Source organism: Bufo bufo, chromosome 4, assembly GCF_905171765.1.
Source record: "Bufo bufo chromosome 4, aBufBuf1.1, whole genome shotgun sequence".
NCBI classification, from domain to species: domain Eukaryota; kingdom Metazoa; phylum Chordata; class Amphibia; order Anura; family Bufonidae; genus Bufo; species Bufo bufo.
The window spans coordinates 239678286-239705655 of record NC_053392.1 but is presented as its reverse complement, the minus strand read 5'-3'; the positions used below and the strand labels follow the sequence as shown (position 1 = coordinate 239705655).

The 27370-nt window shown below is 42.4% G+C and overlaps 1 protein-coding gene across 2 annotated transcripts in view; it reads right to left on the bottom strand.

The window, feature by feature from the left end:
• Positions 1-27370, bottom strand: part of MASP1 (MBL associated serine protease 1) — a 206256-nt gene that overhangs the window by 174380 nt on the left and 4506 nt on the right. For both annotated transcript variants that reach the window (XM_040428394.1, XM_040428393.1), the window contains exon 2: positions 18160-18385. In XM_040428394.1, the coding sequence (XP_040284328.1) occupies positions 18160-18385 (226 nt within the window). The remainder of the gene's footprint in view (positions 1-18159; positions 18386-27370) is intronic.

Sequence of the window (27370 nt, the reverse complement as noted above, 5' to 3'; positions counted from 1 at the left end):
TAACAATATTATCCATTATCCAAGAAACCCCTCAGAAGACCACTTCTTTTAGTGAACCATCCCATAAAGACCAGATTTTCTGTAATCTATTTGCAATACATCATGATCTATGTACAGTGGCACTCTCTGAAAATACCTCATCTCATTCTGACTTTTCACTAGGGGCTAAGACCCCCTTTATAAGACAGCAGCTGGCAATTATTTGTCCCTTCCCCACACTACTGTGTTCTATGAAACGAAATACAGCCCTGAACAGGAAGGCCAAGCATAGGACAGGAGAATGACATGGTATGAGGAGTTTCATCATTCAATCTGTATATTTATTCATGTACTGTTTGCTGACAGCATTAACCCCTTAGCAAATATGGCGTGTGTCACTTTATGTGGTAATGACTTTGAAATGCTTTTACTTATCCAACCGATTCTGAGCCTGTTTTCTCATGACACATCGTACCTCATGATAGTTGTGAACTTGAATTGATATGTTTTACTTTTATTTATAAAAAAAATCCAAAATGTACAGAAAATTTTGAATTTCTCTGCTTTTAAGACTTATAGTGACAACTCACAAAATAGTCATTAACATTCACCATATGTCTACTTTATGTTGGCATCATTTTGTAAAAAGCATTCACTATCGTTGAAGGTGAGTTTTTTTTTGATTGAACAGCGCTACAGCCAGGGAAAAGGAACGCCCATTGAGAAAAAGAGCTAAACGTCCAGCTGAATTAGTAAATAAATTATAATGGGATCATCGAATATACAGAATTCCAGAAAAATTGACCCTCTTAAAACTTAACTTTTACTTAGTTATAATTATAAAATAATACCACATACATGGTTCACCAGTGAATATCTGTGAAAGAAATGATAATCAAAAAAATTATATATATAGTGATAGGTACTTATACAGAATCACCAACCATTGATATGGTTATGAAGGTTGGTGTACACAAGGCAGTAATGGGGAGTATTGGAGTGTCTATCCTATCCCTACACTCACCCTTTGTAAAACCTCAGCCCAGGGACGTCCCCTGATGGTGGAGACTCCCTGTCCTCGAACCTGGACTGGCTGCCCTACGTACACCCTCTTCTCAATGACCAATAATCCGGCAACCTGTATACAAGACGGATATAGCTAATGTCACAGGATAGTTATCGCCTGTCTTGACAGCAGCCCATGTAGATGGAAAAACATATGGTGTGAAGGTGTGGGTTCCACCTCTGGCACCATAAAAAAGCCCCTTGGAGACGTCAAGATAGTCATACGTTCCCAGGCTTTTTAAAGAAAAATCCCCGACGCGTTTCCCCTATTTTTAGGTTCATCAGGGGGTAAATAAACAGTCATGGGTAAACCGTCTTAGTAAAAGATAGTTATGATATATTGTGATATACTTAGAATATAAGATAATACAAATGGAGGATACAGAACCAGATAGCACAGATAATGATAGGTGCAAGGACTCAAGGGGACCAATTAGATATATCCCACCTGTGGATAGAAGGCAGAGATGTATCAGGGTAAAGCCTTAGTCCTATTTGTACTTATGTCCCCTAATTTTTATAACACTTACTTAGCATCAGGCACGGTCATCATTATCAGGAGCCCATTCAGATAAGGACCAATAAAGTGTCCAGAACTGTAAAAACATATAGTATATAAGGCTTTGATGTAGACCAAAAATCGAACTTGCCAAGTTCAGTTAAAAAGTCCTGTACTCACGCTCCCTTGCGCTCTGGTATCGTCCCCTTCCTCCAGATAGTCACACACACTGTTGTTGTTAGCTTCCCTACATACCCCCATGCCAGCTGTTTGAAATCGGCGCTTAATGGAACGCCAAACAGTCACTTCCGGTCGCGAGGTGCTTCCTAGTGCGCCACATCCGGTCCTTTGACCACAGGCGCGCGTCATGTCCGGTCTTTGGAACGCATGTGGCCGCCATATCCGGTTTATCGGCCCTAGCGTTCCTAGTTTGTTTATATTCATTGCTTCCTGACGTCACATCAATCAAAAAGGTATACTTAATCTTCACTGTGCAGTCGCTCAGAAATAAACCCGAATATCTTATTTTAAAGGTTTACATACACTTCAGAGCATTGAGAAAAAGAGCAGTCTCCTCCCCATTGCTCCGATGCTAGCAATTAGCATACAGAGTGGGAGTATATACCGGGTGTAACGGACCGTTTCAGCAGACAAGGGGTTAAAATCCGTTTAAGCGATGTGCCCCTTTCTGAGAGACAGGCACAGCTACTGCAGAACACCAATGTCCCGAACTGGATACAAAGTAGCACTCCGAACTGGAACCTCACGAATAGCTGCTAGCAGACGAACAGGAATCAGCCTACACTCCTGGCAATCAGTCCCTAACAGCATACAGCGGATCCCCCCAATAACGAGACAAGGCTCCGTGTTGAGGGTCAAGCAGTGGTCTGAGGTGCTGGCACACCCAGCCTGGTTTTTATTACAGTTGTTGCAAATACAGGTCCGCCCACAGGGGTTTGAAATACAGCCAATCAATATGTTACAACACATACAATGTAAGTACACGCCCGTAGGGGACCAGAAGGAAGACTTGTGACATAGGACAGATATGCAGCACTGTAGGATACACAGAGACATTCTTCAGATATATAAATGAAAAAAGGAAATTAAAACAAGGAATAACTAAATTAAAAACAAAGGACGGAAGGCATGTAGAAGAGAATAAAGGGCTAGCCGACTGCCTTAATGAATACTTCTGTTCAGTTTTTACAAAAGAAAAAGGAGAAGGACCTCCACTAGAAAGGATAACTAATAAATCATTTGATGCATGTATCTTTACAGAGGAAGATGTTCTAAGTTTGCTGTCTAAGGTGAAGACAAATAAGTCACAGGGGCCTGATGAGATACACCCAAAATTATTAAAAGAGCTTAGTGGTGAGCTGGCAAAACCGCTAACAGATTTATTTAACCAATCATTAGTAACAGGAGTCGTCCCGGAAGATTGGAAATCGGCAAATGTCGTGCCCATTCACAAGAAAGGTAGTAGGGAGGAATCGAGCAACTATAGACCAGTGAGTCTGACATCAATAGTAGGCAAATTAATGGAAACCCTATTAAAGGATAGGATTGTGGAACATCTAAAATCCCATGGATTGCAAGATGAAAAACAACATGGGTTTACTTCAGGGAGATCATGTCAAACAAATCTTATAAATTTTTTTTGACTGGCTGACTAAAATAATAGACGGTGGAGGTGCAGTAGACATCGCATATCTAGATTTTAGTAAGGCTTTTGACACTGTCCCACATAGAAGACTTATCAATAAACTGCAGTCATTGAGCATGGACTCCCATATTGTTGAGTGCATTAGGCAGTGGCTGAGTGACAGACAGCAGAGGGTTGTAGTCAATGGAGAACATTCAAAACAAGGTCATGTTACCAGTGGGGTTCCACAGGGATCTGTACTGGGACCAATTTTGTTTAATATCTTCATAAGTGATATTGCAAAAGGCCTCGATGGTAAGGTTTGTCTTTTTGCTGATGACACAAAGATATGTAACAGGGTTGATGTTCCTGGAGGGAAACGCCAAATGGAAAAAGATTTAGGAAAACTAGAAGAATGGTCAGAACCCTGGCAACTGAAATTTAATGTGGATAAGTGCAAGATAATGCACCTGGGGCGTAAAAACCCAAGGGCAGAATATAGAATATTTGACACAGTCCTGACCTCAGTATCTGAGGAAAGGGATTTAGGAGTAATTATTTCAGAAGACTTAAAGGTGGGAAGACAATGTAATAGAGCAGCACGAAATGCCAGCAGAATGCTTGGATGTATAGGGAGAGGTATAAGCAGTAGAAAGAGTGAAGTGCTTATGCCGCTGTACAGAACACTGGTGAGACCTCACTTGGAGTATTGTGCGCAGTACTGGAGGCCATATCTCCAGAAGGATATAGATACTCTAGAGAGAGTTCAGAGAAGAGCTACTAAACTAGTACATGGATTGCAGGATAAAACTTACCAGGAAAGGTTAAAGAACCTTAACATGTATAGCTTGGAAGAAAGAAGAGACAGAGGGGATATGATAGAAACTTTTAAATACATAAAGGGAATCAACTCGGTAAAGGAGGAGAGCATATTTAAAAGAAGAAAAACTACCACAAGAGGACACAGTTTTAAATTAGAGGGGCAAAGGTTTAAAAGTAATATAAGGAAGTATTACTTTACTGAGAGAGTAGTGGATGCATGGAATAGCCTTCCTGCAGAAGTGGTAGCTGCAAATACAGTGAAGGGGTTTAAGCATGCATGGGATAGGCATAAGGCTATCCTTCATATAAGATAGGGCCAGGGACTATTCATAGGATTCAGATATATTGGGCAGACTAGATGGGCCAAATGGTTCTTATCTGCCGACACATTCTATGTTTCTATGTTTCTATCCCCACAATGCATCATGGTTTCCTCCTCTCTCCCCTGGAGACACCCGAGGCGTAATCCAATTATCTCTCAAGACAAAGAGAAGTCACCAATACACATGTGCAGACAACAGAACAGACATCACCATTTAAACACACAATGGGACAATGGCACAATAGAAACACACCCAGCATTTTCCTCCCAAGCTGACAAGTTACACTTATTATAAATTGTTACAACTTGGTGAGTTTACATTGGCCATACATATAACTTACATCAATTTAAACAGTATAACTTGGGGACAAACCTATTCAAAATTCACTTGAATAGGTTCAGGGGTTTAAAAGTTAGTATATGGCCCATAATCCTGGGGCAAGAGGCCAGCAGCCAGGCCTCTCCAAAACCCAGTGGCGAGGTTGGTTTCGCCACACCGGGGGCCACAGCGGGCGAATGGAGCGGCACCCAGGAATAATAGTAAGTGCAGTGATATCCCTGGGTGCCACTCTACATATCCTGATAGTTAGTTTACAATGTTTGGACCCATGAAAGGTCCTATTTAAGGTTCAGCCCCATGTGAGTGTTTTTGCTAGTTTGTTACTAGCCAGTATAATGCCTTCAGATAAAGAGACAAAGATAATCAACACTTTTAAAGTGTTTCCTAAATGGCGTATTCAAAAATATAAGTCAATTGGTTCTTGATTTCATTAGAAAGCATACAGAGGGATTTTTTTCTTCCAGCTGTATCTAATATATAAAGCTGAGTGTATGTGTGTATGTATGTATGTCCACTAAAGGAATCTGTACCGTCACATTTACAATCACGAAATTTGGCACACAGGTACATCAGGTGTCTGGGAAGGTTTTAGACGTACCGTTCCTGAGATATTCCCAAAAAATGCATTAGCCCATAGAAGCTTGGTCACATGACCCTTATCAGGCAATAGAAGCTCGCAGGTCCTCCAGCCTCCACATACATAGTTTTTCTCCAGGTTTCCATAACAACCCAGCCATTTATTTTCACTGCTGTAGGAGAGCTTTAAAAAGGAAATCTGTCACCAGGATAATTGCTATTGAAGTAAAGCCATGGACTAATAGCACTTAGTACCTTATTTCAAAATGTGCCTTTGTATTAGCAATTGATGTTTTTATTCTATGAAAATCCAGTTTATTTGGTATGCAAATGAGCCAGTAAGGTGCCCAGAGGGCCACTGCCACAATGTGTCCACCCTCAAAAGACTTAAACCCCCCCCCCCCGGCCTCAGGTCCCGCTAAGCCATGCCCCAATCTGGTTAGGCCACGCCACCTCCACTCCTCAGCTGACAGGGATTGAAAATATGAAGGTAAAAATCAACTTCTATCAGCTGCAGAGGTGGGAGGGAGGGTGACTTTCTCCCTGCAGCTTACACTCAGACAGTACAGTGCTGCTGTCTTAGAGTGAGCTGTTCAAAAGGACACGCCCCCAATCCAGTAAAGGCCACTGTTAAGGGGCCGGGCCCCTGTGGAGGTCACTGTCAAGGGGGTGGTATGCTGTGAAAGTCACTGTTAAAGGGAAAGGCTGCTGTAAAAGTCAAAGTTAAGGGAGTGGGCTGCTGTGGAGGTCCAATTTTAAGGCATGAGGCACTGTGGGGGGGGGTCAGTGTTAAGGGGTGGGGGGCTGTGGAGGTCACTGATTTCAGGGCGTGGTGTTGTAGATGTCACTGTTACAGTGGATAGGGTTGATATCTTTTAACGACACATACAAACATTAAATTAAATAGATTAAATATACCTGAGCGAAGCCGGGTCCTTCAGGTAGTACTACATAAATCTGAAATAAAAAATGTCTAGTGATAGAGTATTGTATGGTGGTACATAGAGGTTCATGGGACTCGCCAGTATAGTCAGCCTAAAAAGTCATGAAGAAATACTGACAGCATATAAATAGTGTATAATTGTGATAATAAATGTGTAAATACACAGGACATCTTACCTAGTGATGATCGAGCACCCAAAAATTTGTGTGTTCGGCCCAAACACATTGCTATATTCGTGTGCTCGAGCACCCGAGTATAATGGAAGTCAATGGGAGACAACCAGGCACCCCCTGCTCTAAAGAGGGGAGGGTGCCTGGTCCATTGGCAAAGGTCAGAAAGTAACAGAAACACCACCGAAATGGATTGGGAACAGCATGAGGACGATGTCTGGATGCATATTGGACTCCCAGGTCGCTGCTGGGAACCATGTTGTCCAAGTTGTACGCCACTTTACAGACTGACAAAAATACGGACAAAGCCCCCCAAAAAATAATTTTACAGGAAAAATTGCTGGGAAACATTCTTTCCTGTATATTCAATTGCATATAAATTGCAAGTGCTGCAAAAAATTACAAGCAAGAGGTACTCCAAAACATTCATATTGTGGTACAATTGTTCAGGTAGTGGGACTCCTACACTCATAAAGCCTATGCACTAAGTGAAAGGGCTGCCAAACATTACAAGGAACCGGCACTACAATACACCCTTTGTTACACATAAAGGAGGGCATCATACACACCCTTGAAAAATTATGACTGGTTGCCTGCTGGTGATCCTCAAAAACATTTGGGGCAAGGGCTTGCTGATCTGACCATCCAAAACATGAGGGGCGAGGGCATGCTGCTGAGCTTACCCTCTAAAACATTAGGGGCGAGGGCCTGCTGATGAGCTGACGCTCTAAAACATTATATGCTAGTGCCTGCAGGTGAGCTTACGCTCAAACATTATATGCAAGTGCATGCTGTTCAGCTGATGCTCTAAAACATTATATGCGAGTCCATGCTGTTCAGCTGACGCTCTAAAACATTATATGCAAATGCATTCTGTTCAGCTGACGCTCTAAAACATTATACGCAAGTGCCTGCAGGTGAGCTGATGCTCTAGAACATTATATGCAGGTGCATGCTGTTTAAATGACACTCTAAAACATTATATGTGAGTGCATGCTGTACAGCTGACACTCTAAAACATTATTTTCAAGTGCATGTTGTTCAGCTGATGCTCTAAAACATTATTTACGAGTGCCTTCAGGTGAGCTGATGCTCTAAAACATTATATGCGAGTGCATGCTGTTCAAATGACGCTCTAAAACATTATATGCAAGTGGATGCTGTACAGCTGACGCTCTAAAACATTATATGTGAGTGCATGCTGTTCAGCTGACCCAATAAAAAAAATTAGAGTTGAGGGCCTGCAGTTGAGCTGACCCTATAAAAAAAATTGAGTGGAGGGAATATATAGAATCTGGATTAGGCACTGAGGGATCATTTAGGACGCTGACACGGTCTGCTATGTATTCCTTCACCATCTTCCAAAACTTTTCCCTCCTTGTACCACTAGGCCGCGCTTCAGGGTGAGGTTGCTGGCGGGGTGTCATGAAAGTGTTACATGCCTTGGAGAGTGTTGCCCTGCCTATGCTGGAACTGCTGTGTGTTCCCATTGTCTCCCTTCCTCGGTTGCCTAAGGAAGTACGGACTCTGCCGGCCGCGTTGTCAGATGGAAAATTTAAGACCTGGGCTAGGCATGAGATGTGTGTCAGGTTGCCGAGCTCCAAAGCCACCACCAAGTTACGGCCATTGTCAGACACCAGCATGCCTGGTTGTAGGTTGAGTGGCGAGAGCCACAGCTCGGTCTGGTCCCTTATACCCTGCCACAGCTCTGCGGCGGTGTGCTGTTTGTCCCCTAAGCAGATCAGCTTCAGCACGGCCTGTTGACGCTTACCCACAGCAGTGCTACACTGCTTCCAGCTAGCGACTGATGGCTGACTGCTGCTGGAGGTGGAAGTGGCGGAGGAGGAGAAGTGGGGGTTGGAACCCGTAACATAGCTGCTGGCGGAGACCCTGATAGACATAGGGCCTGCAATCCTGGGCGTGGGTAGCACCTTTGCCATCCAAGGGTACGACTCACTCCTGGCGCTCCACAACATTCACCCAGTGTGCGGTCAGGGAAATGTAGCGTCGAGCACTTGTCCATGAGTCCGTGGTTAAGTGGACCTTCCCAGTAAGTGCGTTGGTCAGGGCACGGATGATGCTCTGGGACATATGCTGGTGTAAGGCGGGCACGGCACACCGTGAAAAATAGTGGCGGCTGGGGACTGTGTACCGAGGGACGGCCGCCGGCATCAGGCTGCGGAAGGCCTGTGGGTAGGTATTTGCACTTGCGTTCAAATGACTGTGTTATGGACATTTAGACGCTGCGCTGAGACAGGGAAGTTGATGTTGTTGCTGATGGTTCATGCAAAGATCCACGTGCAGGGCGAAGGGCATCCGGACCTGTGCCTTCAACAGGGGATTGGCCAGCAGTGCGTAACACAGGCGAAGAGGAGGCAGTGGTGTGACCCGCAGACCCAGATTGTGGACCCAGGGGTTCGGCCCACTTATTAGGGTGCTTGGATGCCATGTGGCAGATCATGCTGGTGGTGGTGAGGTTGCTAGTGTTCATGCCCCGACTCATTTTGGTACGGCACAGGTTCCAAACTACCACTCTTTTGTCGTCTGCACTTTCCTCAAAAAAGCGCCATACTGCAGAACACCTACCCCTTAGCAAGGTAGATTTACGCATGGGTGTGCTTGCTGTAACGGTTGCGGGCCTGTTTGGTGTGGGCCGACTTCTTCCTTTTGCAAACACACTGCCTCTTCCAGCCTGTTGCGGTGCTGCGGATCCCTCCCCCTCTGTACTGCTGTCCTCGCTCGGCTTTTCACGTTCCCATATTGGGTTAGTGACCTCATCATCCACCACCTCCTCTTCCACTTCCTCACTCTGCTCATCCTCCTGACTTGACCTAACCACAACCTCAGTGATTGACAACTGTGTCTCATCATCATCCACCTCGTGAACGAATGATTGCCGTACACCACCGTCATATTCTTGAGACTGTCAAGGCTCAAGAGGTTGGGAATCAGGGCACAATATCTCAGGTCCCTTTTCAAGCGAGGGCCAAATGTAATAGTGGCGCTGGAAAGATCTCCTCGGAATATCTGAGTGTGGGATCACTTGTTTAGCAAGCCTCTCCATGGTGGGAGGGAGGATGATCAGAGTGAGGATTCGGTTGACCAGACTCTTGGCTACAGAGACTGCACTTGGTGGAATAGAGGGTGGTGCTTAACCGACCGGAAGCATTATCTTTAGCAATCCAACCGACCAACTGTGCGCACTGGTCTGACTTGGACAGTGTTGTCCTGCGCTGCCCAGCTAAGTTGGACATGAATCTGGGTACGGTGGAATTTTTTTTTCTGTTGCACTGGCAGCAGGCACAGTTTCATTGCGCCCAGGGCCACGGCCTCTGCGTGCACCATCAGCATCACACCCACCTACCCGTCCCTTAGTGCTCGCCTTCTTCAGATTAATGGTGTTGTCACTAGATGTGGCGCATATTGTTTTACTGTCCGCTAAAGACAAAGTTTTTGGATGCAGAACAGTATATGTCACAGAAACCCACAGAAAATGGACACTATATTTGGCCCAGATTATTGGAATCTGCAATACAGACACTGTTTTCTGATGTAGTACAGTATTGGTTACAGAACACCACAGATTATGGACACTATGTTAAGCCCAGATTATTGGAATCTGCAATACAGACACTGTTTTCTGATGTAGTACAGTATTGGTGTCACAGTAGGTAAGATAAGGGAAGGAAACAAAACATGGCAAAGCAAACAAAACTGACTAGGCCCCAAAAGCTGGGGAACAAAGGGGTCACCTCCTAGCAATCCCTAAAACACATTCCCTAAGCTGCTAAGCCCATGTGCATATCTCGGTGGTAGACATGCACATGCCCACGTACCTAAGACTAAAACACACTGAACCAAACCCTCAGCTGTAGGAAAGAGTGAGACACCCAGCTCCTTCAACAACCGAAGGAGCTAGCGTCTCCCTAGAGGCTTAGTCAAAACAGACACAGAAGGAATAAGGAAAAATGACTTATCTAGAGATGTGCTGGAGCAGACGATCCACCAAACTTCAGAGCTCACACAAGGCAGAACTATAACCCGCAAAGGCTATAGGGAGAGAGAGGAATAAATAGCCTCACCAATTACCTGAAGACCAACACCTGGGAGGAGGTGGGATTCTGCTCAAACCCACAACAAAACAAACTGTCAGATCGAGTCACGTGCAGCAATTCTAAAAGATCTCCTCAGAACACCAGCAGGGCAGGGCGTAACAGTACCCCCATCTACGGGTGACCTTCGGACACCCAGGACCAACTTTATCCGGGTGTGCCCTGTGAAAGGCCTTCACAAGGCGGCTAGCATTAACATCTGTAGCTGGAACCCACATTCTTTCCTCGGGACCGTATCCCCTCCAATGCACCAGGTACTGAAGGGAACCTCGAAGAACATGTGAGTTGAGAATTCTAGAGATCTGAAACTCCAGATTACCATCAACCAAAGGAGGAGGAGGCAAAGGAGATGGTTCCACAGGTTCCACATATTTCTTCAACAAGGACCTGTGAAACACATTATGGATCTTCCAGGCCTGCGGAAGTTCCAGACGAAATGCCACCGGATTGACAATGGCCGAGATTATCTAAGGGCCAATAAATCTTGGACCCAATTTCTAAGAGGGTACCTTCAGTTTAATGTTCTCAGTGGACTACCACACCAAATCACCCACACACAGGTCCGGACCAGTCATACGTCTCTTATCAGCCATCTGTTTATATCTTTCACCCATTTTTTTCAAATTAACTTGAATCTTTCGCCAGATGACAATAAGGAAGAGAATCTCTCCTCTTCCGGTATCCCAGAAGATTCGGTCCCAGAAAAATTACCAAACTGAGGGTGAAAACTATATGTGCCAAAAAATGGTGACTTATCAGTTGACTCCTGCCTGCGGTTATTCTAGGCAAACTCAGCTAAAGACAAGAACGAGGACCTCTCATCCTGATTCTCAGCGACAAAACACCTCAAATAGGTCTCCAGGTTTTGGTTAGTGTGCTCAGTTTGACCATTCGACTGAGGATGAAAAGCCGAAGAGAAAGACAACTGAATACCCAGACGAGAACAAAACGCCCTCCAAAACCTGGAAACTAATTGCGTCCCCCTATCAGACACCACATGAGAGGGAATGCCATGTAATTTCACAATGTTATCAATAAAAACCTGAGTGAGAGTTTTCACATTGGTCAAACCTGATAATGGTACAAAGTGAGCCATCTTACTGAAGTGGTCCACTACCACCAAAATCACTGTTTTCCCAGAGGAACTCGGCAAATCAGTAATGAAGTCCATGGACAAATGCGTCCAAGGACGAGATAGGATGGACAAAGGAATAAGAGATCCTGATGGCCGAGTGTGAGCCACCTTCATGCGTGCACAAGTCTCACAAGCTGCTACATAACCCTCAACACCTTTACGCAACCCTGGCCACCAGAATCTCCGGGAAATAAGATCTACAGTGGATCTACTTCCAGGATGTCCCGCAAGGACAGTATCATGATGTTCCTTGAACACCTTGTATCGCAGTTCAGAAGGAACAAACAACTTGCCTGGAGGACAAGAATCAGGTGCCTTCTCTCGAGCACCCAACACTTCCATCTCCAGCTCGGTGTAAACCACTACCCCATCAGCCAAAATCGGAGCGGGATCCTCTGAATCCCCCCCACTACAGGAAAGGAAAATGACAACGCATCCGCTTTGACGTTTTTAATCCCAGGGCGATAGGTGACCACAAAATTGAACCTGGTAAAAAACAATGACCATCTAGCCTGCCTAGGATTCAAACACTTTGCAGATTGTAGGTAAGCCAGATTCTTATTGTCAGTAAATACCGTAATCGGATAAGTAGCCCCTTCTAGCCAATGACGTCACTCTTCAAAGGCCAATTTGATGGCCAACAACTTTCTATTCCCAACATCATAACTTCTTTCGGCGGCCGAGAGTTTCTTGGAGAAAAAAGCACATGGGCACCATTTGCTAGGAGAGGGACCCTGCAACAAAACTGCTCCAACTCCTACTTCTGATGCATCAAACTCCACAATGAAGGGTTGAGACACATCAGGTTGCATCAGAATGTGAGCAGAAGCAAAACATTTCTTAATAGCAGAAAAAGCCTGTAATGCCTCATCCGACCAGACAGAGAAGTCAGCGCCCTTCCTAGTCATATCTGTCAAAGGTTTGACAATGGTGGAATAATTCAGGATGAATTTTCTGTAGTAATTTGTAAATCCTAAAAACCGCATCAGAGCTTTCTGATTCTCCGGCCGATCCCATTCCAGTACCGCACGGACCTTTTTTCGGGATCCATAAAAAAACCGGAGGCAGAAAGCAAGTACCCCAAAAACGGCAGCTCCTGAACCGCAAACACACATTTTTCCAACTTAGCATACAATTTATTCTCCTGAAGGATCGACTACACTTGTCTCAAATTATCCTGATGAATCTTCATATCGGGTGAGTAAATTAGTATGTCATCGAGGTAAATAACAACGAACCTCCCCACCAAATGATGAAAAATGTCATTGATAAAGCGCTGAAAGACTGCTGGAGCATTAGTTAAACCAAAGGGCATGACTAGATTCTTGAAGTGACCCTCGGGGGTATTAAAGGCCGTTTTCCATTCATCTCCTTCCCTGATTCTGATCAGATTATAAGCTCCTCTTAAATCCAACTTAGAAAACACCTTGGCACCGACAATCTGATCAAATAGATCCGGAATCAAGAGAAGGGGATAAGTATCACGGACAGTAATGAGATTCAGTTCCGGGAAATCTAGGCACGGTCTAAGGGATCCGTCCTTATTTACGAAAAAGAAGCCAGCGGCCATAGGAGATTTAGATGGTCTAATATGTCCCTTTGCCAAACTCTCGGCAATATACTCCCGCATAGCAATTTTGCTCCGGGGATAAGATTGACCGGACAATCATACTCTCGGTGAGGGGGCAACTCCTGAGCTCAACCCTCTGAGAATACGTCCGAAAAATCGGAAAGAAACTGAGTGGACACCCCCGAACACCTTAGTGGACACCCCCGAAATAGAGGCACTAAGACAGTTGTTCATACAAAATTCACTCCAATTACTGATTTGTCTTGTTTGCCAGTCAATGGTAGGGTTATTTTTTATCAACCATGGTAAACCCAGAACCATCGGAGCAGGCAAACCTTTCATAACAAAATAAGAAATGAACTCAACATGAGAATCACCTACCATTAAATGAATATCCTGAACAATATGAGTTAGACATCTTTGCGAGAGGGGGCGGAATATATAGCAAACACTGGTATCTCTTTACTTAATGCGCTAATTTTAAAACCATGACTCTAAAGAAATTGAAAATCAATAAGATTAACCCCTGCGCCACTGTCAACAAATACCTTTAACTCAAAATTTCCAGAGTCTAGCGCCACCATGGCAGGCAGGAGGAATCGGGTACTGCAGGTAGGATACAAATATGCCTGCTCTGACTCCCCATTCACACTACCAAGAGTAAGGGAGTTTATTTTTCCTTTGAAGGAATCCCCTATTTGTTTTTCATTACCACTTCAAGGTTTAATAAAAAGGGCACACATTAACAAAATGACCTTCTTTACCACCGAAGTAACACAGTCTATTCAGCTTCCTAAACTTCCTATTACCAAAGCAAGAAGTAACCTGACCCAATTGCATAGGCTCCTCTCCAGTCCCTGATTCAAGTGTCATAGTACCCTGAGGCACAGGAGGGACTGATTCCCCACCAGACAGCACCCCATGCCCAAGGTAAACCTTGCACCTCTCCCTAAGACGTCTATCAATCCGTACGGCCAAAGAAAAAGCCGCCTCCAAAGAATCAGGATTTTCATTAAAATGCGAGGGCATCTTTTAATCTTTCAGATAGCCCCTGACAAAACTGACTACGGAGTGCAGGATCATTCCACTCCGAGTCAGTCACCCATCTTCTAAATTCAGCACAATACGACTCTTAGGCCCAGATTATTTGAATTTGCAATACAGACACTGTTTTCTGATGAAGTACAGTATTGGTTACAGAACACCACAGATTATGGACACTATATTAGGCCCAGATTATTGGAATTTGCAATAGAGACACTTTTATCTGATGTAGTACAGTATTGGTTACAGAACACCACAGAATATGCACACTATATTAGGCCCAGAATATTGGAATTTGCAATACAGACACAGTTTTCTGATGTAGTTCAGTATTTTTTACACAAAGCTACAAACTATGGACACTAGATGTAGCCCAGATTATTAATGACACAGTCTGCGGATGATGTACAGTATATGTCACTAATAGGTATAAAATAAAAATATCTTGCTGCTGTCAAACACACACAGTAGTCCTTAAAAGGACTTTGGGCTCATTGAAAAGCTTTTGGTAGTAAAAACAGCTAATTTCTGTCCCTTCCTCAGCACTGTCCCTGAGACTGCAGGTAAATAGATTGCTGCTCTAAAACACACACACACACACACACACACACACACACACACACACACACAGTAGTCCTTAAAAGGACTTTTGGGTCTTGGAAAAGCTTTCTCAGAATGAAAACTGTGAAATTCGCTGCCTACACTGCCTTTCCCTTCCTGCTTTCCCTGTCTATGTCTGAGCCGAACATGCATCATCAGGTGCTATATAGCACCCGATGAAGCGTTCCGGACAGCCAATCACTGTAATTCCAGCAGCCAATATGGCTACTGGCATTACAGTGAGGGCAGTACTTACCTGCACCTTTATTGGCTGCTTAAAACCCACAAAACATTCAGGGAGGAGACTCGAGCATTGCGCTCAAGCACATGCGGTACTTGGTCAAGTACCGCCATGTGCCGAGCATAGCGATGCTCGAGCCGAACAGATATTCGGCCGAGCATGCTCACTCATCACTAATCTTACCCAAAATAGATATGCCATGATGTTCTAGTGAGCGCTGGAGCCCCGTCACAACATATCAAGCACAGCACAGTCCATTGTTTAGTGGGTGAGCTTCTTATTGCAGCTCAGACCCAATCGCTTAATTGGGAATAAACTGCATATAAACCTGATGAACATTACATCACTGGCCTAGAAAGAGGCTGCAACACTCTCTGAAATGCAACTTCTTCAAACAGCTGATCACTGAGTCACCACCACTGAACACATATAGATGACTTATCCTAAGGATAGGCCATCAATATTCTACTCCTGGAAAAGCCTTTTAATTATTTGATCATTAAAGGGGTTGTCTCACTTCAGTAAGTGGCATTTATCATGTAGAGAAAGTTAATACAAGCTACTTACTAATGTATTGTTATTATCCATATTGCTTCCTTTGCTGGCTGAATTCATTTTTGCATTACATTATACACTGCTCGTTTTCATGGTTACAGACCACCCTGCAATCCATCAGTGGTGGTCGTGATTGCACAATATAGGAAAAAACACTAGCCTAAATGCGTTCCCATGGTCCTGGCCACCAGAGAGGCTGAGATCTTTTTCCTATAGTGTGCAAGCACAACCTCCACTGATGGATTGCAGGGTGGCATGTAACCATGGAAACGAGCAGTGTATAATGTGATGGGAAAATGAATGAAGCCAGCAAAGGAGGCAATATGGACAATCACAATACATTAGTAAGTGGCTTGCATTAACTATCGCTACATGATAAATGCCACTTACTGAACTGAGACAACTGATTTAAAGGAGTTGGATGATCTATTGTAGTATCTCCTGAGCTGTTGGAGATACTACAAATTTACATGCAAGTGAAGAGAACTGCAAGTGAAGTCAAGAACATTCCAAAAGACATACACCCACATCAGATCTTCTGCCACTGAATGAATTAAAGGTACCATCTATCAATTCAACAAAAGGAGAAGTAGAAACCACTCAGTAGGGAGCAAGGGGCAGAGGAAAAGAAAGAAATAGAAAAGGAGGGCTGATATGTTTTGGGAATCTCGTTCTCTTCCAAATTATGCAGCTCCACTTGATCCTCTTGAATCCAATCTCATGTTTTAAGGGCAAAGGTTATGCAAGCTGTGTGAGAGTGCGGAGGGCAAAAGAAAAGAAACAAAAAGAGACCACTTTCAGGCAGATAGCAGTGCTGACCATTGTGACAAATCAGCAGGGAACAGTTCACAAAGTCCTTGGCTCCAGTGAACAATATGAACAGAGATGTGTAAACTGCTGACAAAGAGCAGGAACGTATTACTACTCACAATAAAATAATGCACCCTGAAGATTTATCAGTAATCAATCAGTGCATCGATAGTTAAACATTATACTTTTCATAAAACTGAACAGTACATTGCAAGCATGAAATAACTGAATGTTCTACGTGCGTATTACCCTCCCCCATCTTCCACATAATCCCTATTTTGCGGTTAAGGAAAATCTCCCACAAGAGGAACGGTTGAGCTGTCAATCATATTAACATGTTTACATCATTATCTGGGTCCAAGAAAAAAACATTTCATTAGCAACAACCTCTCTATGCACATCCATCAGCCAGTGAAAAGAGATAGGACAGGAAATGGCAAATATTAACTCAACCAGTGACCAGTGTGTTTATTTAGGGGCAGAGGGCACTTCTCTGGTTTGTATTCTCTTCAATGAACACTTTTTCAGATAAGATCCTCTACTACAGATTTTCTACAAAACCACATTCCTGGTTTCTCCCATCATAATTAGCATAGATTTATGACAGAACGAAGGCAGCGAGATGGCTTTCCCCAATACTCAGACTGGTCCACGAGAGCATCAATAGGCCTACAATGGACCTACTGTTCATGTAGGTTTTAACACAATAATGGGCTCCAAATGTCTAGCAGAAGACAACTCCATTTGGAGCTGACATTAGTGACAATTGCTTGCAACTAGAATCTATTTCTTATGCATTAAAGGACTTGTCCAACACCATAAATAGTTATTCACTGCTCTGCTAGTGTAAAATAAAGAAATTTACTAAAAGACTTTAATTTTACTAACTGTATGGATGGTCTGATTTAACTCCCTGTCACATGGTCCTGAAAGTGGAGCTTTTTCTTTGTAAGGTTATGTTCTGACACAGTCACATGTGGCAGGAACATTCGCCCTGATGACATACAACTGAAGAATCCTGTATGGGAAGAAAAATGAGGCATAGCTACTGTGTGGGGGGACTAACAGGGCATTGTACAGTGTAGGGTCACTAAGAAAGCATCACTACTTTGAAGGAGGCACTAAGGGAGCATTCTACTGTGTGGGGGCACTAATGGGGCATCATTACTATGAAGGTGGCACTAAGGGGGATAGCTACTAAGGGGGGCATACAGAGCCCAGACATCATAATATAAAGTAAACTCTTGACTCCTCAACCTGTCCAGCACTTGTAAGTGTTTTATTTTCATATTTTTTACATAACTAAGTGGGTGGTGGTTGTATGGTGAGTGTGGCTGGGCTTAACTAGCTGTGGTAGGGGGGGTTGCAGAAAATTTGCTTGAGGGGGCCCCATTCAAAAGTTTGCTATGGGGCCCAGCCTTTTCTAGTTATGCCCCTCAGTACTGTATCCCTGCCCGTGAGTCACTGTAAAACTGTGGGATAAATGCAACCATGCTGCAACTTTGATATTTCCTATGTCTGTTCTTTTCAAAAGGCCTGAAACTTTAGTGCAACTCACTGTCACTGTGGAGCCTCAACTGGGTGGTCCATCTGATCCCATGCTCAAGTAAAATATCTTCATTTATTCACCAGGGATAAACGTCCAAAGTAACAACCACATCAACCACAAAGTAAGATGAATAAGCTTTTATGAATACTGTCTATTGTAAAGTCTACAGATATTTATTTTACCTTGGCATAATCATACTCGCATAGGTACGAGGGCTCCAAATCGAAATGAATGAAGTACAGCTTAATCCTGAATCCCTCTGGTACAGTAATATTCCAGGTCAGCTCTGTTTCACTGGGATATGAATCTGGAAAACTCGGTGTTCTGATCTCACCATACATCTCCGTGAGCACAATGACATCTCCTTTACAGAGCAACCACAGAAAAGGAGTGAAAACAAGAAGAAACCTAGAAGAAAATCAAAGAATATTACAAACACATTATAAACACATATACATTTATACACATATACCTTTATGCTTATAGACACAAAAAAAATCTTAGTTTCCTTTTACTGTATGTCATTTTTGCCTGTTCTGCCTGGCATTTTGGGGAATGCACATTAGTATTGTCTGTTGCCTGAATTAACTAAGTTGGCAGTGCAGTATGAGGGAATCCTTATATGTTTCTGGGCTCTGTATAATAGGCATCAATGTGGTCTGCTAATTATCCCTTTTTGGTGGTAGATTCCTTCTTCAATGTCTTTTGAACTGTAAAATGGCGGACACTTTCTTTAGAAATTTATACAAATCAAATTGCGAGAGATTTGAATTCGGCTATGGGCTGAGATTTCTGGCAGTCCCATAGCAGTGAATGGAGATGTAGCCATGCCTGCATGGCTACTTCCTGTTACCCTCGGGGGTCCTGTTCTGGAGATAGGAGCTGGTCCGGATGTGGTACCCACACCTATCTGACATTGATTATCCTGGCAATATGCCATCAATGTTGAGATAGGAATACCCCTTTAAAGATAATTTTGAAAACATTTTTTTTTCACAGTAGTCTCTAAAACATTTCTAATTTCTACTGAGCAAATATGGTATTTTTGCCAATTTATTTTATACTGCATATTCAAAAGATTGATCACGTGAATACACAGTACAAAATTTACAATTTCGACCAAGTGTATTTTTAAACAATCCATAAAAACTTAATTCATCATGATTCATGTGACTAGAATAAGGAGGAAAAATGAAACAATGGTTTTAACCCTTCTCTTGCCTGAGAAATCTATAACGTCTATAGGATAAAACATAAAATACTTTGTTTTCCATTAAATGAGCCATACTACATTCAGGTTTGAAAAGAGTAATCTCTGTTCCCTGTGAACAGTACTGGGGACTCTGGCTGTCTGAAACGTATGTAAAGTAACTCTCTAATACATCAACAGCGGGCACAGCACACAAGACATCAAACACTATCTGTCCACCGGTTACTCTTAGAGGTTTCATGTTTTCTTAAATCACTTTGACAGGAAAGAACAAGTCAGAGCTTTAACAAAGAGACACCATCATGCATGGAAATGTTAATGTATAAATTCTTGCCATGAGTAGACTATTATTATGAGGAGCCCAAGAGACACTGCATGGAAGTTTAATTTATAGTCTTTATGTCTGAGTTAGAGTTCTTTCTCTTATATTTTCCTTTACAAATAGAATTTTCTTAAATGACTGTAATGTAAAGGTGCTCATCCAAATTACATGAAAGTTGGCCAATTATCTAATATGTAAAGGATTCTTCTGACTCCCCCCTAACAGCAGATGTTGAGAGAAATAAGAATCTGGCATGATGGACTGTGGACAACATGTCTGATTATTTGTTCATTTAGGATATAACATGGTGTCGCAGGTATCTGGCAGCGACTAGCTTTGCTCAATTCATTGACACTAACACGTAAAGTGCATAGGATAAGGGATAATGTTGGGGGTCTGACAGGAGACCCGTACCCTGTAATGAATGGAGCAGCAGTAGCATGCATCATAGTAACATATGGGGTCATTTATCAAACTGGCGTAAAGTAGAACTAGCTTAGTTGCTCATAGCAACCAATCAGATTCCACCTTTCTTTTTCCAACAATGAAAAGTGGAATCTGATTGGTTGCTATGGGCAACTAAGGCTGAGTTCACACTTCAGTTATTACCATCAGTTATTATGAGCCAAAACCAGGTGCGGGTCAAAAACAAAGTATGGGTGCAAATCAGATCATTACACCTGATCTCTGAGTAGGCTTCACTGCTGGTTTTGGCTCACAATAACTGACCAAATAACTGAAGTGAGACCTAAGGCTGAGGCAGTTCACCAGTTTAATAAATAACCCCAATAGTTTGTAAGGCTGAAAAAAGACATCTGTCCATCCAGTTCAGCCTGTTATCCTGCAAGTTGATCCAGAGGAAGGCAAAAAAAACCCTGTGAGGTAGAAGCCAATTTTCTTCATTTTAGGGGGGAAATTAGTTCCCAACTCCAATTAGACAGAATAACTCCTGCAATCAACAGCCCTTCTTCAGAGATCTAATAACTATAACCTATAATATTATTACAATCCAGAAATCAGGACCCTCTTGGACTCTTTTAGTGAGTTCAACATCACCACCTCTTCTGGCAGAGAGTTCCATAGTCTCACTGCTCTTACAGTAAAGAAGCCTGCTGCTCAATGCATTCTCTATGAAACTGCCAGAGATAGCTAAATATAGCACTCAGCTATTTCCACCAGTACCATAGAGAATGAAATGAGCAGCAGGACGCATGCATGACCAGCCGCTCCTTACATGTCCTGGTTCTCGTTATCCGTGGGTATGCCGAACATAAGACTTCCACCAATTTCAAAGTTATTCCCTATACTACCGAAAGGATAACTTTTTATATCTAGAATACCCCTTTAAGTGTAAGGATGAAAACATAAGTAATGAATTATCAACTGTAAACTAATGCCGACAAAACATGACTAATGTAACTATAAGATTTAATGAGGAAACCATTGATTAAATCATGTTATTGAATGTAAATTAAGAAGCACTATATCAAAGGACAGAGATAATGAAATATGTTAGCAAAATATTGGTAAACCATGTCTTTTCAACAAGGTTGCAGGCTGTATATGTTTCTATACTGCAGAGGTAAGCAACCTTCGGCACTCCAGCTGTTGTGAAACTAAAACTCCCAGCATGCCACATTAATTTCTATGAGAGTTTTGAGATCAGCTAAGGAAGTGTAGATTAGTGTTGAGCGCAAATATTCGAATAGCGAAATATCGGCACTTGGAGAATTTGCGAATATTTAGAATATAGCGCTATATATTAGTAAAATTAAATATACATATATATATTTTTTTTTAACACAGTACACATCAGGTGATCATCCCTCCCTTCTTCTAGCTTGTGGGCCAATGAGAAGGCTTTGTCACAGCTTAGCAACATCCCTAGCAACCAATAGAAAAGTTGCCTACCCCTTACTATTGCCGAAAATTCGCAAGCGCAAATATATTGGAGCACTCTATCTGCATATAAAGCTATTCTAATGTTCTGCCGTGCCAACCATTTTCTCCAGTCTCAGGAAACTTATACCAGCTTGAAAAATGTAGCATAAGTGACCCACGCCTGTATTTTGCGCGCATTACGCGAATATTACATTGCCGATTTTCGCAATCAAGAATATAATCTTGAATTCTCGAATTCGCGAATATTTAACAAATATTCTACAAAATATTTGCGAAATATTGCAAATTTGAATATTGCCCCTGCCGCTCATCACTAGTGTAGATGCTGAGAGTTGTAGTTTCCCAGCAGCTGGGGTGTCAGGGATTGCTGACCCCTACTATAATGCATTGATCTATGAGAAAAATCAATAAGAGATCTCTTAACAGGCTCCAAAATATGTGAGACGAGGAGTCACTCAAGACATGCCCTTAATAGCAACAAACTATTTGATCAAGAAAATAAAACAGAATTTTCAGGATCTGACTCTTAGTAAATTTATATGACTTGTATGTAAACTATTACAGAATTATACATTTAGAGGATAACAGAGTGGGAATGGAAGCTTCAGACTTGTACTACTGAGCGCATCTGTGAGAATGATTTCATTACTGCAGCATTTTGCATTTCAAAGATTTTCTTCTACAACTCAAGACATTTGCGAGAATGATTTCCATTTTGTGCATGAGTGTCAGTCTTGCTGCACATAATTCTTATGTAAATGAGTTTCTTCAAAGAAATCTTAGGAGTAAGTCAAGTGATTTAAGATTCCAATTTGTGTGTAGAGGAATAAACATATGTGACAATTAGAAGCTTGCAGAAAACAAAATTATACAGTTTAGTAAATTGACACTGGTTTTATTAGAATACTCTGCATTCTTTGTTCCATTGTTTCATTTTCTGCTGCTTTTTATTTTCTGTATTTTTTAAATATATAGTATAAACACTTATTTTCAGCCTGTCCTGGCAGCTTAAATGTAGGTTGTGAGATATAAATATAAATATAAAAAAGTAATTACTGTACTAACTTATAGCAATAGAAAATTCTTTATTTCACTCCTTATGTAACATTAATTATATACATTAAGATAAATTTATACAATGTATTGCTATATTTATTAAATTATAAGATGACACATTAAGACTGCTTTCACTTACTTTTTGACCATTTCTTGATCAGTGATTTTTATCAGTGATATTTTAGCCAAAACCAGGTGTGAGTCAAATACTCAGAAAATGTGCAAATCTTTCCATTATACCTTAATTCTATATAGGATCTGCTTCTGGTTTGACTCAAAATCACTGATGGAAATCACTGATCAAACATTGACCAAAAACTGACAGTATGAATACATACATATAGTCACATACATACACAGTCATTTTTATAAAGTCTATATTATGAACTTTGGGTGCATAATGTATATCTTTGTTCAATTGCACCCAATTACTGTAGTCAGACATCTGTTAGTATTAGACAAATGGAATGTTTGTATGTATATATATATATATATATATACCAAGTACATATCTATAGTGTGCTTGGTATATATATATATAACAAACATTATCATCCAACTGTCCCCAATGGGGCTCACAATCTAAGTTCCCTATCAGTATGTCTTTGGAGTGTGGGAGGAAATAGGAGTACTTGCAGGAAACCCACGCAAACACAAGGAGATTATACAAACTCCATGCAGATATTGTCCTAACTCCTAAGTCGGATTCAAACCCAGGACCCCAGTACTAACCACTGAGCCATATCAAACAGACAAGCCTTCATTTACGATATGCATGAATGAGCCTTGGGTACCAATTACCCTGTCTCCAGGTCACTGGTTGTATTCTTGTCAAAAACTTTTGGTAGGTACTAACTAGTGTTGAGCGAATTGAAGCAACTGAGGTGGAATTTGATCCGAAATGTAGGGAAAATTTGAATCTTAAAATATACATGCAGTTTTATTGCTGTAAGTGCTTTGCAATATGCCACAAGGGGGCCAACTGAGACTTTATCGCCCAAGGGCCTACATGATCATGGAGCCAGCCCTGGGTGTTTAGTACAGTGGGGGGCATAGTTACCCTAATGAGAACTCTCCTTTCAACACAAAATGTTGAGAGATTAACCTTTATAAAGATGAACCAGGAGTGGATCAGCCAGGATTTCCACACATTGGTGTCTGAGGCATCAGACTACTGTACATCATTCTGCAGTGTGCTGCCACAGCATAACATTGTGAAAAATAGCCTGTTACCTCTGCCCACATGCTGCTGCCACCTTTCTGATACTGCCACCTGCCTAATGCCACACGCTTGCTACCTCTGCTGCCATCTTCTCCTACTGCCACCATCTTGTGCTGTTACTACCACTGCTGTTGCCCCCTTCCCCACTCTGTGACTGGGCCATTTTTGTAACTCCTCATGCTGTTGCCATCCTTCCTACTTTGTGACTGGATCAAGATTTTGATGCCTCATGCTGTGTTTTTGACCTGTAACTGAACAAATAAGTGAATTGTGAACTGGGGCTAATAGTGACAAACAGTCATTCTACAGCTAACAGAAGTGATTCAAAAGCATGTGTTGCACTGCTAAAACATGGCTAAAAATAAACTTTTTTTTTTCTCCACTACTTTATTGGCACTGCCTCCATGTCCTTCTATTGTTCCACTAAAGCAGGCATCCTCAAACTGCGGCCCTCCAGCTGTTGTAAAACTACAACTCCCAGCATGCCTGAACAGCCTACAGATATCAGCCTACAGCAGGGCATTGTGGGAGTTGTAGTTTTACAACAGCTGGAGGGCCACAGTTTGAGGATGCCTGCACTAAAGAGTCATTAGGACACAGCTCCTGCAGGGATGCACAGTGTTTTTCTTTTCTTTACTGAAGGCTGCTCTATGCTTTTCCTTTAGTTTAGTTAGGGATTAGCTAGGACTGTTGGTAGCCTGCATGACGATGTACATGTCCATATACTGTATGAGACCTACCTGTCACAGTAACTGTTTCAATACCAGAAAGGACTAGCTGTGCAAGTTGCTGCAATGCACAGTGATGTACACCGAGATTCACTCTCCCTGAAGTTTAACTGCAGGCCGGGATATAGCTGATTTAAAGTGCTTCTTGATGAATTAATTTGCAACAAAGCAAATTTCTTGGAGAAATTCGGCAAAGCTACCTAATCAAATTATTCAAAACTTTGCTCATCTCTAGTACTAACAACTACATACCAAAAAATTCTCGTCATCTAGCTATCTTGCCATTACAATTTGTTCTTTGTCAAAGTTGCTTAGATCCATGTGCTTCACCATTTTCCTGTTTTCAACACAATATCTTGCAGAACTAAATATTCACTTGCTGCCTAGAATATCCCACCCCTTCACTGATACCAGTGTCATTAGGTTATTTATTTATTTTATGCACTTATATAGCGCTCCTATATTCCACAGCACTTTATACACATTAACATGAAGCTGTTCCCAATGGGGCTCACAATCTAAGTTCCCCATCTATATGTCTTTGGAGTGTGGGAGGAAACTGGAGTACCCAGAGGAAACCCACACAAACACGGGGAGAACATACAAACTCCATGCAGAAGTTGTCCTTGGTTAGCTTGGAACATAGCACCCCAGCGCTGCAAGGCACTAGCGCTAACCACTGAGCCACCGTGAGATGATCACTATTATTGGTTTTAATGTTATGGCTGATTGGTGTATACAGCATTTTTGCTAACTCCGAAATACTTATTTTACCTTTATTGTCATATTTATTTGGTGCCAGAAAGGTTTGGGGAGATTTATGAAAGAAATTACTACAGAGCAGGGCTGCAATTATTAGCAATCATCTTCTCAAACAAAGCAAAATGTGTGCATTTATGTTTTCTCATATCCACTCAATAACAGTAACTTGGAAGAATCCGCACATCTTATGCTTGTTATTTCAGATGTACAATGTAAAGTATATATTCTAGGTTTATTATTTTCTTTGGTGATAATATTTTTATTGAGATTTTCAAAGAGAGGAATATTAAATTGAGCAAAAGGAAAATCAATATCAAGACAGTATGACATCAATCACAGTTACATCACACGACTCAATACCTGCAATCTTACATTATCCTTGGAATACAAGCAACGAGAAGTGCTGTTTGTTTTGCTGTGTTCTACTTTCTAATTGGACTATAATAAACTAATCTTTATTTGTTTGGAGATATAAAAGTGGTACACAAATATATGAAAATGTTATAACTGATGTCATACTATCATACTTAAGACTATCTGTAAAGAAGAAGACATACAAATTAAAGTGAGGTATGTCATTTTTTTTTAGAAAACTCTCTAAATAGGCTCCTAAATAGAATTTTGTGGGGTTTTCTGAGATCAGTAAAAATGTTAAAACTTTTAAACCCCAGAGTAATGCACTCACCCTTCCGGCACTACCACTCTGTTGATCCCAATCAGTCTATGTTTAATGTGCTGTAGCAATGATGTGCCCATATACCCACATGACCTGCAGCCAACCACTGTTCTCAGTTATCTCATAATGTACACTGCTGGGGCCAGTGATTTGCATCGTGGTTAAGTTGGGTTTACACAAGCCCAATTTTTGGGACAATTATTGGGAACGGACAATAATATGAATGCTTCTGTCATGGTGGGGAGTGGGGGAAAACTCCCCACCGTATAATGAGGAGCAGATGGTAAAGAAACTAGGCCTGGATGCCGGGGTCACGGAGCCCTAATCCTTGCCCTAACTCCTCATTGTATGAGCAGACCTGGATGGTAGGACGGCTCATACCCAGGAAACCTAGGACCCTGAATTGCGCTGATAATCCCTCAACTAGAGAAAGGGGCTGAGACAACCTGTTCATCCCAGACATGTATGAACAGGAGTCTCACTGGCCTAGCTGCCAGAGAAGGGATGGACAGTGCACCACTACTAAATCGACAGGCAAGAGCCAACAGACAACACGCACTTACCTGCCACGACAATGGCAACTGGACCCCCATGTGGACAGGATGCATGGCGGCCCCCGTCAGAGCTGCACACTGACTAGTGGTTCCCCCTCCGGGGAACCCTGAGACCCCCCTTCCGGAGGTACACAACATAGGGAACATGTCTAGCAAACATGCTGGACTACAGACACCAACAGACCAGACATGTAACAACAAACTAGACATTACAACACACCATTACACAAACCCACACCAAACAAAAAGACATGAAAGGAAGGGTACCAAAACGGGGGAACAAAGGGGAGACATCAAGGTGACATCGATCTCCAACTAGGTGGCCCTCAAACTGGACCGATGACCAGGACAGGAGAACCTCCAGCACACACCAAGGCTGGAGGACAACTGACTCCAGCCTGGAAGCCACAGGCAATATGAACCCAGTGGCCACACCCAGCCAGATAGTTAACCCCAAAGACACCAAACAGGGGAGGAACCAGAAGAAGGGGAGCAAAGCACATACATGCTGTGACAAAAACGTGTTGCCCCTGGCAACCAGCATGCATGGCTAAAGTGTCACGGCGCACAACATCGATGCCGTGACAGCTTGTTCCCAATAATAAGCCCATGTAACTCTCTTCACGATCACCCAATAAATGAGAAAATGCTTGTTGAAATAATCATTGGTGCAACACATTAAACATTGCTTCTGGGCAGCCGACAATGCTGTGTGAACAGCAATCTGCTGTTCAGAAACAATGAATCTTTATGAGGATGAGTGATGGCAGTAGCCATTGCTCATCCTCATACAGTGGAAGTGATTGCTGCATGCCTCACTGATGAGCAGGCAGCTATTGGGACTAGGGTAGTGTAAATGCAGAATTATCAGGATAGCTGGACACATCATTGTTGTAGCACAGCATGCAAAGAATGATCGCGCCCACCTGAGTGGGTTGTGCTGGAATGAAGGAAGATTTAT